The sequence below is a fragment of the Magallana gigas genome, chromosome 1 (assembly GCF_963853765.1).
Source record: "Magallana gigas chromosome 1, xbMagGiga1.1, whole genome shotgun sequence".
Classification (NCBI taxonomy): domain Eukaryota; kingdom Metazoa; phylum Mollusca; class Bivalvia; order Ostreida; family Ostreidae; genus Magallana; species Magallana gigas.
In genome coordinates, this window is record NC_088853.1 from 33,404,043 (window position 1) to 33,424,391 (window position 20,349).

Genomic DNA, 20,349 nt, shown 5'->3' on the forward strand with positions numbered 1-20,349 from the left:
TCTTTATTGTTCAGCTTGATCAAACCTGACTTAAAGGGAACTTAAAGATGGTTTAAAGACAACTTAAAGGGAGCGTAAATGCCACTTAAAGATGCTTAAAGGTGGCTTAAAGGTGACTTAAAGATTGTATATCCTTTAAGCCACCTTTACGCCACCTTTAAGGACTTGCTTAAAGATTGTTTTTCGTCCTGTGTTTGTGCTTGGTCTGTTAGACAGTTCTGGTAAAAAAAACATGTGATTGCTTTTGGAGGTAGAAGTTTCTCTCCTTGCGAAAGATAAGGGTCTACTTCTGAACAAGAAATGCTTGCAATCTAAGAAGAAATACGTCCTTATAGAATCTATCTTTCTGATAAAAAGTTGACCATCTATACCGATCACAAAGCTTTAACGTGTGTCATGGATCAGAAACGTTATACAGGTCGTTTAGTAGGTAGGGCTATGGAAATACAAGGATACCAATTTGAAATTATTCACAAACCTGGTATATCGAACCAAGTAGCTGATGCCTTGAGCAGACGACAATACGAAGACGAAATGCACGACCCCACAATTGCTCCAATCATAGCAAATCAGTCAAAAAGTACTTACAATCAAAACAACTCGTCTCTATCTACATGTACTTCTGAACCTGATTCTATCGGTCCTGTTTCTGTTGAGTCTACTCTTGTTGAATCAAATCCAGAACCCACTCAGGTTACACTTTTCTATCACAAGGATTATTCAAATGAAGGTATCATTGCTCTAGAACCAGAAATAGAATTCAGTTTTCAAAATCCTGATCTTTCTAATCTATCCAATCTTTCAAAATTGCAGCGCGAGTGCCCATACTTTAAAGATATATTTGCTTATCTAGAAAATTTCAACTCGCAGCAACAACGGAAGACCTACTCGGGGCTTTGCCACGAGCTCTGCTCTAGTTCATTTAAATGTTTACTCAAGAACTAAACATACGTATGAAACCTTTTATGGTATTGATTTTTCAATATGATGTACCAGGCCGGGTATGTGACATATTTACCCTTATACATATATTAAAATAATTAACCCCTATTTATGATCACAGGTACATTTAAGTATTGAATCTTTATTTTTTGAAAGATATAGTCTCATAACTGTAACGGTGTGTGCATACAAATTGAATAACGCGCGTTAGCGCGTTATGAAAATTTGTTTGCACACGCCGTTGCAGTTATGAGACTATATCTTTCAAAAAAATAGGATTTAATGCTTATATTTACATTTTTTTTTACCTTCTTGTGTTGTACGCAATTGCCAATGATACCTCAAATTACTGTATTATCCTATGGGTAAGTTCAAATTAATGGAAGAGCTAGAGTAACAGCCACAAGCGTGATCTTTGATTTTCGCTTGTGACGTATTTATCAGCGTTCAACGTTTGTGACGTCACAATTAAAACTCGTGATTTAACCTTTTAGTACCCTGTCTGTGTTATGGTGCTTTATCTGCAGTAGCTTTACATGCAAAATATACGTGGAATGTAAATATTAATTAATTAGCCTCAAGATTTAACTCTTACATAAATGTATCTTTAATTTGTAGACGTAACATTTCAAAAAACCCAGAGTTAGGAAATAATACTTTGAACATGAATTACAAATGTAAATAAACTTTTATTCACTAGACTTATCGTATACACGTACATACTAAGATTTCAACGCCTTTAGATGCCCTAACGTTCACCTGGGCACACGACACACCTGTTGTGTATATCATGTATATTCTGTGTTAGTTCTAGGGGTACTCTTAAGTTGGACAAAAAATAGACTTTAATTAGATATACACAAACGTGCACCTTGGCACACGACACACCTGTTGTGTATATCTTGTATATTCTGTGTTAGTTCCAGGGGTTTTCTTAAGTTGGTCAAACAATAGACTCCAATTAGATATACACAAACGAACAAAACTATGTCTAGTTAAACAAAGCAGTAATATCCTGATATAACAAAGGCAGTTGAAAGTCTGTTCATCTTTTACATGTATCTAGCAGATAAAGAATTACACCTAGAAATAATTAAAATTGAAATAAAAATACAAACCTTAAACCGATTATTATATTATATCATGCATTTTTGGTTCATTATCTTTATTTTGTTTAATAACCGGACGAACTGAGAGAGAGATAAAGAGAGAGAGAGAGAGAGAGAGAGATATATATCTCACCGATTAATTTATGATAGGAAACAAACATACTTTATTTAGTTTCATGCACAGATTAAGATACAGAGACTGCGCTCACCCCTACACTAATTTTAAAACCAAAAAAAAAACTATATAGAATTTTATAACGACAATCTGTGTCCATCGGAGCGGTGTTAATGATACCGATCTGAGTTTAATGGAGCGACAATTAAAACCGCCTTGAACACCCCCCCCCCCTTCATTTGAAATTATTCTATCTGCATTTAATATATGTCTTTATTGTTCAGCTTGATCAAACCTGACTTAAAGGGAACTTAAAGATGGTTTAAAGACAACTTAAAGGGAGCGTAAATGCCACTTAAAGATGCTTAAAGGTGGCTTAAAGGTGACTTAAAGATTGTATATCCTTTAAGCCACCTTTCCGCCACCTTTAAGGACTTGCTTAAAGATTGTTTTTCGTCCTGTGTTTGTGCTTGGTCTGTTAGACAGTTCTGGTAAAAAAAACATGTGATTGCTTTTGGAGGTAGAAGTTTCTCTCCTTGCGAAAGATAAGGGTCTACTTCTGAACAAGAAATGCTTGCAATCTAAGAAGAAATACGTCCTTATAGAATCTATCTTTCTGATAAAAAGTTGACCATCTATACCGATCACAAAGCTTTAACGTGTGTCATGGATCAGAAACGTTATACAGGTCGTTTAGTAGGTAGGGCTATGGAAATACAAGGATACCAATTTGAAATTATTCACAAACCTGGTATATCGAACCAAGTAGCTGATGCCTTGAGCAGACGACAATACGAAGACGAAATGCACGACCCCACAATTGCTCCAATCATAGCAAATCAGTCAAAAAGTACTTACAATCAAAACAACTCGTCTCTATCTACATGTACTTCTGAACCTGATTCTATCGGTCCTGTTTCTGTTGAGTCTACTCTTGTTGAATCAAATCCAGAACCCACTCAGGTTACACTTTTCTATCACAAGGATTATTCAAATGAAGGTATCATTGCTCTAGAACCAGAAATAGAATTCAGTTTTCAAAATCCTGATCTTTCTAATCTATCCAATCTTTCAAAATTGCAGCGCGAGTGCCCATACTTTAAAGATATATTTGCTTATCTAGAAAATGAAACTTTACCAGAAGATGAAAAATCACAAACCAAAGTCACTCAAACTTCTAATACTTTGATCTTTGTTACGGTGTACTTTATCATTGGTTTCAAAGAAGAGTGAAGTCAAATCTACCAGTAGATGACAAATGGATCCAACAAACAACCTTAGCTAGAGTCCTCCTTAGATAAAATGCACTCAATGCATATCATGATAGCAGCGCTGGAGGTGCTCATCTAGGAATTGAGAAAGTCATGGCCGCCATGAAAACAAAATATCATTGGCCTCAGATGCACCAGGAAATATTTGATTACATTCACTCCTGTGATACCTGTCAACGCATCAATCGAGACACCCATGCTAGGAACCTACCCTTCACTTCATTACCAGAAGTTGGACGATTTGAAAGATGGCATATAGATTTTCTCGAACTTCACAAAACTTCAAAAAGCTATCAATATGTCTTGCTCATTGTAGATTCATTTAGCAAATGGGTTGAAGCATTTCCTATGAAAACTCAAGAAAGTACGGAAGTTGCTGACTGTCTCTTTCAAAATGTTTTCACACGCTTTGGCTGCCCAAAATATGTTGTTTCTGACAGAGGAAAATCTTTCATGAACTCTTTTGTTTCTTGCCTCTGTGATATATTTGAGATCAAACACTATCTCACATTTAGTTACCACCCACAGACCAAAAGCCAAGTTGAAAGAACCAACAGCACTCTCATTCAAAGTCTCCGAGCCTACACAGACAAACATCAGGAAAACTGGCCAATGAAACTTCCATGTATTCTTATTGCATTGAGAAACTCTCCATCAACTCAATCGACAAGCTTTTCTCCATTTTTCATGACTTTCGGTATGGAGTTGAACTTGCCTTATGATGTGAATACCATTCCTAAAGAAAAAAAAAGCTAGGGAACAATGCTCAATAACACATGAATGAAATTATTGAGAACATAAACCTCGCTAAAGACATTGCTAAACAAAACATTGAAAAGCAACAGGAAAAATCCAAAGAGAGATTCGACCAGAAAACCAAAGTTCCATATTTCAAACTTTTTGATAAGGTTCTTATAAAATCTCACAAAGTCCCAGTTGGATTATCTCCAAAACTTGTTGGAAAGTACCATCGACCATACTATATCTCGGAAATTTGTCCCAACTTCACCTACAAGATCAGAGATTGCAAAAATCGCAAAGAAGTGAAATTATTCATGAATGCTGTACACTTGAAACACTACAATTACTCAAGAACATGAGCGCCCAGAATTAGTTCAACAATACTTTGAAAAATATACAAAAGAAGGCCGGCTCAGGAAGAGGTAGTGATTATGACTTTGTTTCGTGAATTTGTGTTCGATAAACAGTGTTTATAGTTTTGTGATTACTGGTTATTATCTACATTTGAATTTATTGGTCATAAAGTTATTGATAGTATAGTGGCAATATAAAAGGCTCCTTCAGAGAAAGCGTCATGTATCAGTCAAATAGTTGAATTGGTTTCTATCGCTTCCATGGAAGTGATTCAAAATCTATGATTCATTTAGAAAAGGAATAATTATGGTCTATACAGACCCTGAAGCGTAATACTACACCAAAAAAAGCGTGTAACTTTCGTGCGAGAAACGTTTCGTGTTAACCGTTTAGCGTTTCGTGTAAACCGTTTAGCGTTTCGTGTGAATCGTGAAGCGTTTCGTGTAAACCGTTTAGCGTTTCGGGCAAAGCGTGCAGCGTTTCGGGCAAAGCGTGTAAATCGTTTCGGGCAAAGCGTGCGAGAACCGTGTGAAACGTTCATCAGATTTCATTCGGAACTCTCTGACAATTTAATTGTTTCAAAATAGCACTCGTGTTAAACATTACTTTAAAGTGTTTGTGTTTGGCAAAACTCCTTTGAGATATTCTCGTTAAAAAAATCTGTAAGAAATGATATACATGTATTTATCTTTTTACAAAATTGAATTAATTTTTAACAAACAAAAGAAAAGTACGCGTCTATAAAATGCAGGAATTAAATTCTTCTGTATCCCGATTAAAAATATTTCTACAAGTTATTATTTTAATTATTTAAACACTGATAACGGAAAACAACAAGTAATTAACACACTGAAATTTTCCTTAAATGTACACATGCAATTAATTATTATAGGAATCTAAATGCATGGTTCTTAATTCAAATAGATTATTATAGATATATTGTACGCCGTTATGCGGTGCGCCGGTTGTGTATACGAATAGTGAGACAACAATTTAAATCAATTTTTATTTTTGGTTCTTTCCGAAATCCGAAATAGTACATGTAATGACAACTATCTTTATTGTTTAATCGATTGATTTTTGTTCTCTGTGATATTATGTACGGAATATTTATTTACGCAAATGATTCGACATGAGAAAAAAATTAATCGGTTGTTTTATAGCATTTTTCTAACTTATGTGACTAATTTTATTTTACATAACTTTCAAAATTATCAATGTAAATAATTTTATGTTTATTTACTGTTAGTATTTTTACATCGTAATTTCTGAAACCAATAAAAATATTAATGTGAGAAGAAAAAACAAATCCCGCCGAATACTGAAAAACCTATTTCAGTTTGTAATCGTACGGATTTTATTTTTTGTATTGAATATTGTGCTACGGTTACTTTTTTCTCTGGAATTTTTATATTATTTACAGCACTTATAAGAATCATGGATATTTCTATTGAGCAATAAATATATTCGTTGAAGTAATATTCTGTGAATAAATAATTGTTTGCTTTTAATATAAGTACCAAATTAATTTAATGAAAATTCCATTACATATGTACATATATGTTTCTAATATCAGTATTTCTATTATTTCGTGTTTTCTTAAAATTAATTCTTACTAACAGAGTCAGGGTAAAAATCCGAGAGGACCCGAATCGATCAGGATAAAAGCGTGTCAAAAGCGTGTGAAAAGGGAGCAAATCGTTTCGTGCGAGAATCGTTTCGTGTAAACCGTTCAGCGTTTCGTGTAAATCGTTTAGCGTTTCGGGCAAAGCGTGCAGCGTTTCGTGTAAACCGTTCAGCGTTTCGTGTGAACCGTTTAGCGAGCGTGTGGTGTAGTAGTACGTTTCAGGGTCTGTACTAGTCATTTTGACAAGTTTAAATCTTGTTAGTTTTTAGTGCTATATATGTGTCTGATCAACACATCTCTTTCGACTATTTCCTTAATTTATTCTTCTTTATATCATTGTAGGTTTGGTCAATGGCGTTGGTATCCTTTCTTCATCTGCACTCTGGTTTGCATCTTCCATCCATCAAATGCCCTCTCCACACCAGCCAAACACGCAATTACCGAGATAGACAATGCCATCCATCGTCTTAATTATGGTACTATTTTGAAATCAATGGGGAATCTTCATATTTCTAGCGAATATTGGTTGCAGACCAACTAGATTTCAGTTCCAAATCAAATACCAAAACCAAAAGGTTTCATTGAAAACAAAAAATCGTGTTCTAAACTTAATTATCAAATTTTACAGTCTTTGTTAAACCAAATTCATGGTATTCAGGTTGATACTTACAGTCATGTTAGCAAAACTCTTGAATTTCTTAAATCTGTTGTCCCTTTCCATAAAAACCAATCAAAAAGGAAAACTTGTTCATTACCTTTGTAGGATCACTCTGGTACGGCTACAATGGATGATGTTAACATTTTAGCTTCTCACATCAATGCTTTAACTCAGACATCTAACAACATAGTTAATGCTCTTCAGAAACACAGTGAACATTTGACTTCATATATGACAACAACAAACAAGAGAATGGACACTCTTCAGTTCGGTGTTTCAAATAATTTTAGAGCTATCAACACACTTTCTAAAACATATGTCCTTAATCTGCAACATCTTGAAATTGTCATTGAAAACACAACAGGCATACATGTCCTAGTCAATCAATTAGATATTGCTAGTCAATTTCGAGCAAATATCGACAACTTACATGCATCAGTTTTAGCTTTGATATAAGGAAAATTGACTCAATATCTCATCTCTAGAGAACTATTACAATATTCAATTTCAGAAATTCAAAAATTGTTGTCTCACAAAAATCCACATTTTTACCTTTCTCTAAAATCAGTAAACTGGTACTACCATAATGCAAAATTGTTCTATGTTAGACACAAAAGTTCATTATTCATCACAGACTATTGTTCTTTTTTTATCTTTATTATAAACCGTGTACTTTTAATTTGTTAACGTAGAGTAATGACGTAAAAAGTTCATGTTGGATGGAAATGGAGGGCTTATTACGCTGCCTTCAGAAATTGGAAGAGGAGGGTGTGGTTATAAGTGACCTTTTTACTGACAGACATACCAAGATTAAAGCCTACTTGAAGAAAGAGAGGAATGATATCAACAATTGGTTTGATGTCTGGCATGTGGCTAAAGGTAACTTACTTAGCCCATTAAGCTGATTTAATACCGGTATACAGTTTTCATGTGTATTCCATATACTGTATACGAATTATTTACATAATAAATGTATAGTTAACAGAATTAAAATTGTATTGTAGGTGTGTACAAATAGCTGGAGACTGTTGGTAAGAAGAAGAAGTGTGAGCTAGTGGGATATTGGGTCCGGTCAGTCTCAAACCACCTATACCGGTATGCATCATCAAGTGACGGAGATTGGGAATTGGTGTCCGAGAAATGGTTGCCCGTCCTCAACCGTATTACTGATGTTCATGAAGGTCATGGACAGCGATTTCCAAAATGTTTACATTGTGAACTAGAGGATAGAGATTGGATCAAGAATTGTAATTTTTTTTTTACATAAACCTTAAATTAAAAATATGAATACAATGCATGAAATATTTTTTCTCTTCAATTTTTAGGAAGTTGAGCTTTTCTAGAGATGGCAAAAGTAGTTATAGGCAAACTATTGGTGAATGACATCAAAAAGCTTTCCCCAGCCGAGCAAACATCAGCATTTGAATCCTATAACAATGCTGTGTGTCACTTTGCACCAAAAGCATTGCATTTCGTCTATGCTCTAATGAAGGCTAGGTAAGTTGATTTATTAAATTATGTTTAATAAAACAAAATTCAAAGTGATTTTTGAAATATTTATTTTTGAATATAATAAGATAATATGGCACTGTTCATCTCTATGTCAGGCTGTATATTGCTGCCTTACACTTCAACGAGAACTCCTATCGGGATCAAGCTGTAAACAGAAATGGGGATCGAGCTAATGTACTCGATATCATATCCAATAGGCAGAAAAGGTGCTGGTATTCCAATGGAAGTGAAAGTTCAGCAAACTTACAAGCAAGTAAACTTCCTAAGATTAAGTTTTGTAATTTTTTTCTATAAATATTACAAAAAAAACTATTATTCTATCATGATCATCAATTTTGAGCTCATATATTAGTTTTCAGATTATGTACTATCTTAATGGAAAAAGTGGTCAAAGTGAGACTTGAGTTGGGTTCCTACCGAAATATCAGGAGTAATCGGGAGGCTGCCATGAGGAATTACCCAGCTCCAATAGCAGACTCCTATTCACATGTCCCAAAGACTGAACTTGTTGAACATCTGTCACATCTGTCGTTTTAAAAAAAAAGTGATTATCAATAATCTGAAATGAATAAAATTGTAATCTAATGTTTTTAACTTTATTAAAATCATGACATTTTTAACAAAATTTGTTAAATTTATTGTTGGATATTTTATTTAAATCCAGTTTAGAAGACTTTACAAACAATATCATTTTATTTCAAATGCCAGTGAAAGTGATAAGCAGGTAATTTATATGATTTATGTAAATACATGTACACTGTACCTATAAACTCCCTGATGGGTACTTAAAACCAGGGTATTGTTGGGAGGGAAAAGAAGTTCTAATCTTGTTAACAACACAAGATGGCAGAATCCTCCTGTTGTTTTCCACAGTCGCTGCCAAATATGCTAGGTGTCTGTAAACACTGAGATTATAAAAATGTTCCGTCGTTATTTTATTTGTAATGAATATAACTGGCTATCTAAGATACTAACAATTAAATGACAACTCTAGCTAATATTTATATTAGAAATGCTGTACCTTCATAAATAAGAAAATAAAAACACAAAGTTTGATTAATTTAATTTGGAATATTCTATGATATTTATTGTTTCTATTGTACATGTAGATCAAGAATGTGGTAGTAGGATATTTACTTGTGTATCAACTCGTTTTCTTCCAAAGGTCCATTTTCATGTAAATTTTCATAAAGGGATGTTTCCAAGACCAATCTGTTAAGGCAATTTGCAACAAACCCCTCATGTTCTTTCATGCACTTGACACTGGCCTCCTGTAGTATAAACTCTATAGCAGAAAACATATTGCAGCACTTGTACTCTCTTGCAGTAGGCATATTAGTGCAATTTTCACAGGAACACCTGCATTACAAAATGAATGCATGAAAAGTTATTTACATAGGCTTGACAGGGCACAAACAACCACGCATACTTGGCTTACTTAATTACCATGCCACTCAACCCCGCCTTCCTACCCTGAAACCATTTCGATCTCGTCTCCTACCCCCCCCCCCACCCCCCATGGCTACTGTTTACTTTAATCAGCGACATGTATACGTCAGTAATTTAATTAAAACTAATTTTTTATTTCATTCTAATTTAATTACTTTATCATCATTTATTTTTATCCAGTAGATTTACGGTATTTAGATGCATTTACCAGTCCAAGTCTGAAGGTATTATCACCATGTAAAATGTACATTGTACATGTTGCGAACTTTTTCTATAATTAAGCTTGTTGGTAAATTAACGTTAGTTACTCTTCTTAATTATCGTGAAATTCCTCCTGACTGTGATGTGATAGAATGTAAATTAATGCTTATCAAAAGTCTTAACTGTAACAAAGAAATAGGACATCAAAGTAATCAAGTGTAGCTTTAGGAAATATACTTATTAGAAAGGCAGGATTGAAGGACAATGGTTTCAGCTAAGAAATGTGTGTTTGACAATAATAGAGTTAATGCAATTACATAACAATTAGCGGATTAACGCAGGTGAATAAATTGGCGTTTACCTGGTAGATGGTCAGTTTAGGGATAAAGAAATATTCTCTAATTGGGTGATTTATACATGTCAATTATTTAGATGGTCACGCCCGTAAAATATTATTATATGTTTTAGAGATGCTTGTAAGTTAGTCTAGAAGAGAGTAGAGAGTTAGAGTTGATAATTAGAGATTAAGAGTCAAGGTACAAGTCGTCCGTCTAATCCGTTACGTTTCCCCTCACTGTCATATGTAGGTTAACTGTTAACATTAAGTTAGAATTATTAATAAGCGAGTTTCCCCTTTTTAATGTGTACGGAGTGGAGAGTAACTGTTTGTATTAACTGGAATAAATGTGGAAAATACAGCGAGTGTTGAGCTAATTCCCTAGTAATCGCCCGGTACAGAAAATACCCCATACGGTACAAACCGGGCGGTTATAGTATATTTTCATTCTCCGTTGGGTATTCGTCGTCGATTTGCGACGGTTCCGGGTCACTGTCTTCATTAAAAATCTGTTTAGACGGTTCTTTTCGTCGTAGAGGTTCATATTGATAGGGCGTTCATTTGATTTAAGGCATATGTCTATTTCTGGTATACTTTCGCCCGAGTCACGTTCGTTGGATTCGAAATCAACGCGCAAGGCCATGTGCCACTAAAGGGCAGATAACTCGTTGCAAACTTTCTACCTGCTTTTTGCGTTTTTGTTAATTTCTACCTGTGCATCAATAAGGAGACAAAAATAAAAGTGTGGTAATTTTTATTTTAACGTAAACTTACTAAAACGTATTCTTATAAAAAAATGAATATCGTTCCAGTTGACCTTGAAACTGTAAAATTCACACACGTTAATCTGTAACTTTTACACTTTAATCTGTAAATTTTACACTTTAAAGTGAAAAACTCTCAGTGTTGAGAGTGTAAATTTCACACTATAAAAGTGTAAAATCACAAATTTATCTGTAAAATACTGTGTAAACACAACATGGCTGTTTTAATTAAATGTCCGGCATTTCTTTGATCTTGCTTGAATAACAAACATTGCAATCGACAAATGAGTTCTCATTAACAGTATTCAATTTTCTAAAAGTGAAACAGTTATGATTAAATTCTCTTAGACAAAATGTATCAGTGTTACATGGCAAACAAATGTTCAACGCTAAGGGTTTTTTATAATGAAAGCCATTTCCCTCGTCTCTTTTAATTAGATTAAAATTTTAACAAAAACTGAAATAACTAATGATTTAATGGATTAAAACTTGAATCACCCTGTTTTGTTTTGTTTTTGAATTTCAATAAATGTTATGAATCGTCATGCATTTTATTGAGGCCTGTCTTTGTTTTTCTTCGCAGCATTGATAGAGAACAAAAGTAGCTATAATTTGCAATGTTTAGAATATGACATTCGTTCGTCAAACGCGTCTTATTTTCATTTTTAGACTGATAAAGAGTTTTCTCATGAACGTTTTTAGATTAAACCATGAGACTTTCAGAAATATTAAATATATTTTAAGAAGGGTGTAAATTATGGAAGCTGGAAAGTCACAGGTGGAAAATATATTTCATCAGGCGGCCGTCACTTTATAACTGACGATCGCAACGGTCGCCAAAAAATAAGGGGACCGCTTTTCTGGCGAACGCTATATAACTTTATGTGGCGGCCACCAGATAAATAAGTAGCAGTCGTCATAGCGACCGCCACTTATTTATCTGGCGGCCAACCAAGTTTTTGTATACTATATCGAGATGTAGACAGAATGATGCATAATGTATATTCTTCGAATGATCAGTAATTTAAAACTGTTTGTTATTTTTATTGTAAAATCATCAAAGAATGTGTAGTAATAAGCAAAAGCATAAAAACCACTTTTATCTATTTGAAAAACCCACTTTTTTTTTATAAATATTACTTTGTAAAGATATCACTGTATTTAAGACAACTTTTGAAATATTCACTAATTAAAATATTTCTGTACATAATGCTTCGATCAAACCATTGGAAATGATAAATACTTTCCAATTTACGTGTTTATATGTGAATTTTACTCTTTTAAGTGTAGATTTTACAGATTAAATTGTATATTTTACACTTTAAAGTGTAAATTTTACAGATTAAAGTGTGCTTTTAATAGATTTAAATGTAAAATTTACAGATTTAAGGTAGCTCCATACTCGTAAAATTCTCTGAGGAAAGTTGAAAAACCGAACTGATTTCAACTTAATAGACTTAAATGCCATCAATTGTTAGAAAAAATATACATGTCATCACACTTTTTGAGATGCCAGATAAACATAAACTAAAGCATATTTTAGCATTAGAAAAATGTATTTTTTTGTGTTAAAAGTAAAATCTTGTAGGCAGAAATTTGTTTTTCTTGTTTAATTTTAATGTCAACTTTATCAGAAAACGAAAATTACAAAAATATTTTAAAATTAATCGTTGGAATAAGAAAAACTATAGCATTTAGACATACAACTGAGAGAAAAATCAGAAAAAGAGTTATTTCCCCTTTGTATAGATAATATATATAAAAATTTGGAAATTAAGTATAAAATTAAGTGCGAAAATATCTTGAACCTACCAATAATTCTAATTACATCCATGTGATTATATTCACCTTAAATAAATGAAACTATCTTGCACAACTTTTAAAGAATTCAAAGTTTTACCAAAAAGTGTGACATCACAGAACACTGGATCTACTTTAAGTGTGGAAAAAAAAGTGAAATGCATATGTGGCACTAATACACTTCCGTACTTTAGTCATATTTTCAGTGTGTTTATTTTCTGTTTTTACTTCCTCATTTTCTATCGCAAACACGTAAGGAGGACATACACATTTTCTTCCCCATAATGTTTGCTTTACGCTGGATTTTCATCGTTGGTTTTAACTGTTATGTTTTCTGTTATGGTAAGCATTTGTAAACATTTATCAAATTATCATTGAACTGTATCATTGCTTTATGTGTGTTATTATCTGAACCCGCTAATCGTCCTGTGTTATTATTGGCTTTAAAGCTGAACACCGCTCTTAAATAGGCACCGTCACACAGATACCTGGGGCCCGTTTCACTAAAAGGCGTACGCCCGGCGTAACTTTGCACCTGTCGTACATTGTAAGTCCGGACTTAAGACAAATATTTGGACTAAGGTCCGTTTCACTAAAAGGTGTAACTTTGCGCCCGCCATAAGTTACGACAACAATTTACGTCTTGCCAAGGGTAGTCGTAAACAGGAATTGACTGTTAATTCTGTTGCTGAGAATATCGGTGCTGACCGTAATGTTAAATTGTACAATTTGTCATGTAAATTTTCTTAATTTTGATAGGTGGTACCAATTCTCGAATAGAAACCTTGTTTTATGCACATTCTTTATTTCTGCACTTGCCGTTTACATTTTAAAATGACATATTTAGACAATCGATATATAGTTTTTATTCGATTATTTTATTCAATAATTTGATTTACGTTTCATATTTTTTAGTAAATTCGGCAATGAATAATGCAGAAAATATACATACATGATGCACGTGTAGTACAAAGGTATTAGTATAAGAAATGTCTAGCATTTCAAGCATTGCATCCCCCCCCCCAAACTTCCACGCAACATATGTGTGAGCGGGATATTAACTCGCTAAGTGAATTACTGACTTTAATCTTACTCTTTTTTTATTTTTTATTTGGTGAGTAAAAGGTGTTAGCTTAGGTAGTTAATTCACAAAAGTATTTTCAGTATTGTTAAAATGTAAATACCAACATATGATGAAAGCTCCAACTATGTTTTAGAGTCGTCAAAAGTCCTTTTCTTTAAATTAGATAATGTGTTAATCATACAACCGATGCAAACACTGACTCCAGATTAAATAGATTTTAATCGTAGGTTACATACACCTACTCTTTATTAAATTCAAAGTTATATTAAACCTCGTTCGATATACTAAATACACATGTAAGTGTACTTAGTTAGTTTATGTTGAGTTCATCATACGTTTGACACATATATCACCGGGGAAAATTAGGTGTTTCTATATATCCGGCGACAATAAAACTAAAATGCTTTAGATGGTAAAAAGCACTTTATTTGAACTTTAGGTCGGTATGGGTGATTTCTGGGAATCCAAAAACTACACCCGAACAATCCGAAACCTAATTCCTCTCTGTCGACAATGGTGTATAACACAATATAAATAAGAATTGAAAACAATAGAAATTAGCACGAGTGACATATGTCATAGAGTAAAACCTCAATATGAGTGAGTCAATTAAATCAAAGGTGAGGTGTAAGAGTTAATAAAATAATTAAGCAATTATAACTGAAGTGAATTATTGTCTTGTACAAAGAGAAAGGTATATTTATGAATAGATAACAGTTACTCAAATTGCACTCCATGATTTTTCCCTCGCGCTTCGAAAAATGAGACGTCCTCGTCTAGAAGATCATCGGAATGATTTGTAGGGAATGTGCGGTTTGTATCTCAGCGTCGTTTGCTTAGGTCTTGGCCGGAATATGCAAAATGTGTTCTACATTGCGGAGATCCACAACTGCAACACGGCATTCTGGGCTGAACCATATTTAAAACGAACCTTTGTCGTCGGTCGCCACACCAGAAAAATATTCCTAGCATTCGAATGCAATAAATCGGTCTCTTAAAAGAACATATTAGCATAATGGCAAAGAAATCCACACACGAAACACACAGAACGAGAACAAGTGTTCACAGGATGATGTCATCCATCTCTTGTTACATGCTGGATGGAATCCAGGCGTATAGTATGTCCGTGAAAGTCCTGGGATGTCCAAAACTCGAAAAGCAGCGACGTTGGTATATGGTCGTAAAAGGCGGTCGAATCTTCTGCTCTTGGGTTGTATTATCGTCGTTTGTTGACGCTCTTGGAAACTCGCTCGCTTGCTGGTACGCAGGATCTAACTGCTGCAAAGTATATGTAGCAATCCCGGGTAAAATACCCTTAGGATATCTCCACCAAACTATCACTGGGGAAAATTAGGTGTTTCTATATATCCGGCGACAATAAAACTAAAATGCTTTAGATGGTAAAAAGCACTTTATTTGAACTTTAGGTCGGTATGGGTGATTTCTGGGAATCCAAAAACTACACCCGAACAATCCGAAACCTAATTCCTCTCTCTCAACAATGGTGTATAACACAATATAAATAAGAATTGAAAACAATAGAAATTAGCACTTAAGCACGAGTGACATATGTCATAGAGTAAAACTTCAATATGAGTGAGTCAATTAAATCAAAGGTGAGGTGTAAGAGTTAATAAAATAATTAAGCAATTATAACTGAAGTGAATTATTGTCTTGTACAAAGAGAAAGGTATATTTATGAATAGATAACAGTTACTCAAATTTCACTCCATGATACATACATCTGTACCTTGGAACTGATAACTTTAGTGAAACATCTACAAATAAACGTGCATGGTTTGTGTGTACCCTTTGACTTAAATAGATCGGAAAAAAATAACTTCGGAAACAAATTGTGTAAAAAAAAATTAAACTTGGAATTCATCAATTATTTCCTAGGTCCTTTTTGCTTCACATTTTACGTTGACACAAATCTTAATATGATATTTATCCGAGCCTCTACGGTTTTTTTTTTTTTGTTTTTTTGGGGTTTTTTTTTTTTTGGGGGGGGGGGGTATTTTTTTGGCATGAAATATTAAAATTTCGTTATTTTTAGTATCTGTTGTATGGTTGTTTGATGCTTGCTTAATATTGCCCAATCCATGATTAAATACCTCATTACTGCATTTATTCGCTATATTTTCTATTTTAAAACTAATTCACTTCTTTCAATGATAAAGGAAGAGGATACCAGAAAATGTAATAAAAAATATTTATACTCGGACCATAATTGACGCGTGATCAAAAGAGAAATTCCAAGGGTGTTCGAAGCATGATTAAATCACCGTAGCTGTCAATAACAAAATAGTTCTGTTGAGTTAATAATTTTGAATGACCATATTTTATATGCTTCATCAAATATTCTTTCAAATAAAACATTTTAGCAAGTTTTGCTGTGTGATTTTGTCACTTAACAGGATTACTATGCCTGAATACTTTACGGTTCTCTCTCTCTCTCTCTCACTCTCTCGTAAAGAATTTTGGCCTATTATAAATCAATGTTAATAATGGAATAATCCGACACCCCTTTCCAGTGGACTCTCCCATGTGTAAATAAGTGAGAGAAGCTGAGAGTCGGTGTGATTCCTGTTTGAGCAGTGTAAGGAGAAGGTAACAGAAACACTATTTTAAACTTCTGGACCCACACAATTAGATCAGTGGCCCGAATAGAGCCGAAGCTGTTCTATTGTGTGGTATTGTATGTTAGGGGTGTTTGTAAAACACATTACTGACAGTTTGTCAGGGAAGATAGCAAGTGCCAGGGTTAGGGGCCCGAATAGAGCCGACCTGTCCTTGGAACTTGTCTATCTAATAGTTAAGCAGAAGTTAGGTTTTCCTCCTTTATTGCCAATCATTTGTTATTCTTGATTCACTCTTGATTTACCCAAAGTAGGGACATTTGATATTAAATATAAATCTAATTAGTGATTGAGAAAAATTGTATGCCTTTTAATTTTACATTGACAAGCAAAGAAGCGAGTGAACTCATTTACACATTACACTCTCTCTCTCTCTCTCTCTCTCTCTCTCTCTCTCTCTCGCAACCACAATTGACAAGTTTCCATCTTTTTATCTATCTAAAGAATATCTATCTATATATTTATCTATCCTCCTTTCTTCTGTTTAGCATCTGTCTGCGCATGTGCATTAGCTCGTTGTCAAGGACGTAAGTCTGGCCTTAACTAAGTCCGATACTAGTGTTTACGGCCAGGCGTACACCTCTTAGTGAAACGCAGTTTACGCCGGACTAAATTTTGGCGTACGCCCTTAGGCCTAACTTAAGTTTCGTCTTGTCTTACGCCTTTTAGTGAAACGGGCCCCTGATTTTTTTATGAGTTGAAAAACAACGTGTAAGATGTCTAACTATCCGAGTTTTGTAATAATGCGAGGTCATTTGAAATTTTGATTCGTGTTGTTTCCGGAGGGGGGTGAAAAGGCCCAGGCTTGATTTTCAAGCCTCATGTGTAACTTCGAGGTAAACAAAATCTCATGCCTTGCTCGATGCACGTGTGTATTTTGCTAGACAATTGTAAATGAAGCGTTGTTTCAAAGATGTCAAGAGGATTTTTTTCCAGAAGTTTGTTCTGAACTTTTTTAAAATATGTATGTAAAGTTGTGCAATTTTGGTAAGAATATATAGTAAAATTTAATAATGTTATGCAACCTGCACTCCGGCGGGTTACATGGCACGGAGCGTTGCAGATTTCCCGCACTCTCCTCCACTTATTTTGTTTTACAACTTACAAAACACGGTCAAGGGCGTTGTCACGATTTTGGTCAAACAATATTTGTCCGATTTAAATGTTAAGAATGTTTAATCAGTAAGGCATTTTTAATAGGCAACCAAAATTTGAGTGTCATTCGTTGAGTTATAAGCGAGTTACAGAGATTACAAATATTTGCTATGTAAACAAAGATTTTGTTTACATTCTCAATGCTGAAGTGAAAATTCTAGTGTTAGACCTACAATGAATGTGTTAAACGTCAGGAACTGTTTATTTTTGCTTAAAGCTGATATGAATTCATAAATACGCACCATTCCCCTTATATGTACGACTACCGTCATATTAGTTGTCGATTTCTATTGTTCTGTCATCGTTACACACCCCCTATATAAGTCTGAAAGCGCTATTCATATTTTACCGGAGTCATGCAGTTCACTCACCCGATATATTAGACAGAAAGACTTGTAGAAACGCTTTTTTAATAAAACTGATATGACCACCACTGAACTGCTAAGGAATATCCATGAAAGACGAAACAAGACAGACTGAAATCCAGATACACATATTTCAAAAATCTTCGATAGTTGTTGATATTTCTTCACAAAGTTTCTGGCACCATTTTTTTTCGTCGCGGAAACTAACTAAATAATGTGTTTATATGGCTGTTCCATGTGTGTTTAATATCCCTAAGAGCGTCAAAATGGCTTTATAGCGGCGATGCATAATATTTCATACAAATATAGACATCAGTATGAAAATATTAATGTTAGGATTGACTGTTTATTTTTGCAGACAACTGAATACCGAACGTTATGTCAACGGTCCTATGACCCACTAAGCGGTGCAGACAAATTGAATACCGCGCGATGATGAGCGATCAAAACTAATATAGCGACCAAAAGCTTTTATGAATTCATGTCAGCTTTAAACTGATTAAGAAAACAGACAAAACAGCTTCAACAGAAGATTGTTTACTGGTACATGGAACCTTTGTAAACAAAATCAGAGTAGAGCCTTGTTTACATGACAAAGAATTATGAGCCTTGTATCTTGCTTATAACTCTATGCATAACTTTAAAATTTTACATGATCATTAGAAATACATTAGTTAAGTAATATAAATATTAAAAACAGTAAAATTGAATTGGACCGAAAATGTGACCATGCACCTTTAAATACATGTAATAAAATAATCGGTTTGTCGGTATGCAAGTGCATGTATATCTTGATTTGTGTTAACCTTGAGTCAAAATTATTCGTGTAATAATGTTGCCCTTTATGAAACACATAGAAAAATATGCACCGTCTTAGCAATGGATACTTCTCTTCCTTTCTATTTCCTTATGTATCACAAACGGCTAAAACCCGAAAACATAATTAAAACCAACACAAGCATTATTGTTACGGTGATATGGTTACTACAAGACGAGTTTTATTAAAGTGATATAATTACTAAAGGATGTATGGTTTTTTTTTACGATGATATGATAAAAAGGTGGATCAATCGTGTTATGTAACAGTTTGTGGAATTAATTTAAACATACATCAACAGATTGTTTCAAATGATTTATAGTCTGTATGTTTTTTTTTATACAAGAAAATCTCAGTAGAAGACCAACAACAGTGCTCACCCAAAGTTCGACCTACCATGCACAGACAGCATCACTTGCTAACGATGGCGATGTTCAGACTGACGAACAACATTGTGTTCATACTGCCAATAATCACACAAAGGCATGGCTACAGGTGGACTTTGGAGAAGTACACAGTATACACAATGTCAAAATATACCATAGAAGAGAAGGTATGCATTGCGTTCCATTCATTTGTTTTATTCTTAAACATACACAATTTAACAAGTAATAGGTTTCCGAAAAGCTTGCCTGACTAAACAAAATTATACAATGGAATCATGCATGTATCAATAAGGCTCTATTATCAAAAATAAATTTTAGTTATCTCTGCTGATCATTAATTTATAAACGGAACGTGAAAACTTAATAAGAAATATCGGTACATACCGTATATCAGTTTTTTGCACGTGTATCCAATTTCCGCTTTGTTAGCGACGGTTTCCGAATCGCGGAAAATAAAGCAGCGTAAATTTGATTTAAAGTTTTCTTTTTGAAATAGAGTTATCCCTCTTTGCTCATAAAGTAAACAGGTAAGTAAATGTACGGTGAACAATATTCAGTTAGTTTTGTTCAGTGTGCTTTGTTCCCACTATATAAGGAAAACCCCATTAGTAAGGCAATATTTCAAGATCTATATTCTTAGATACATCACTGTAAGTAACAAGAATGTATCTAACACCGGCGCATTTAAAGAAACCACCGCTGACGTTGCAAAGGAACTTGAACAGGGCCAATCAACTCCAAAGCGACTGGGAAATTATGGAACGTATTCTCCGAAGCAACGGTATGAAATCGGAAATATGCAGCAGAAAACAGCCCGACTAGAGCTGCCTGAAAATGTTCACCTTTATTGGATAGAAAATTAATAGAGGTTTCAAAAAAGACTATCTCAGTTATGTAAAATCTGCAGTAAAGCGAAAAATGATCGATACCGACAGCGAGATAGAAACCGAAGTTTTGACCCCAAAGAAAATAGGAAGAAAACTGTTACTCGGGAGATGTGTTAGACAAGAAAGTTAAACCATT

At 34.1% G+C, this 20,349-nt stretch overlaps 1 protein-coding gene across 1 annotated transcript in view; it reads left to right on the plus strand.

The window, feature by feature from the left end:
- The first annotated feature begins 13,106 nt into the window (after positions 1-13,106).
- The window catches only part of LOC105318434 (scavenger receptor class F member 1), a 44,012-nt gene continuing 36,769 nt past the window's right edge, over positions 13,107-20,349 (plus strand). Inside the window, exons 1-2 of the mRNA XM_066078866.1 lie at positions 13,107-13,222; positions 19,287-19,493. Coding sequence (XP_065934938.1) covers positions 13,165-13,222; positions 19,287-19,493 — 265 coding nt within the window. The 5' untranslated portion in view covers positions 13,107-13,164. The remainder of the gene's footprint in view (positions 13,223-19,286; positions 19,494-20,349) is intronic.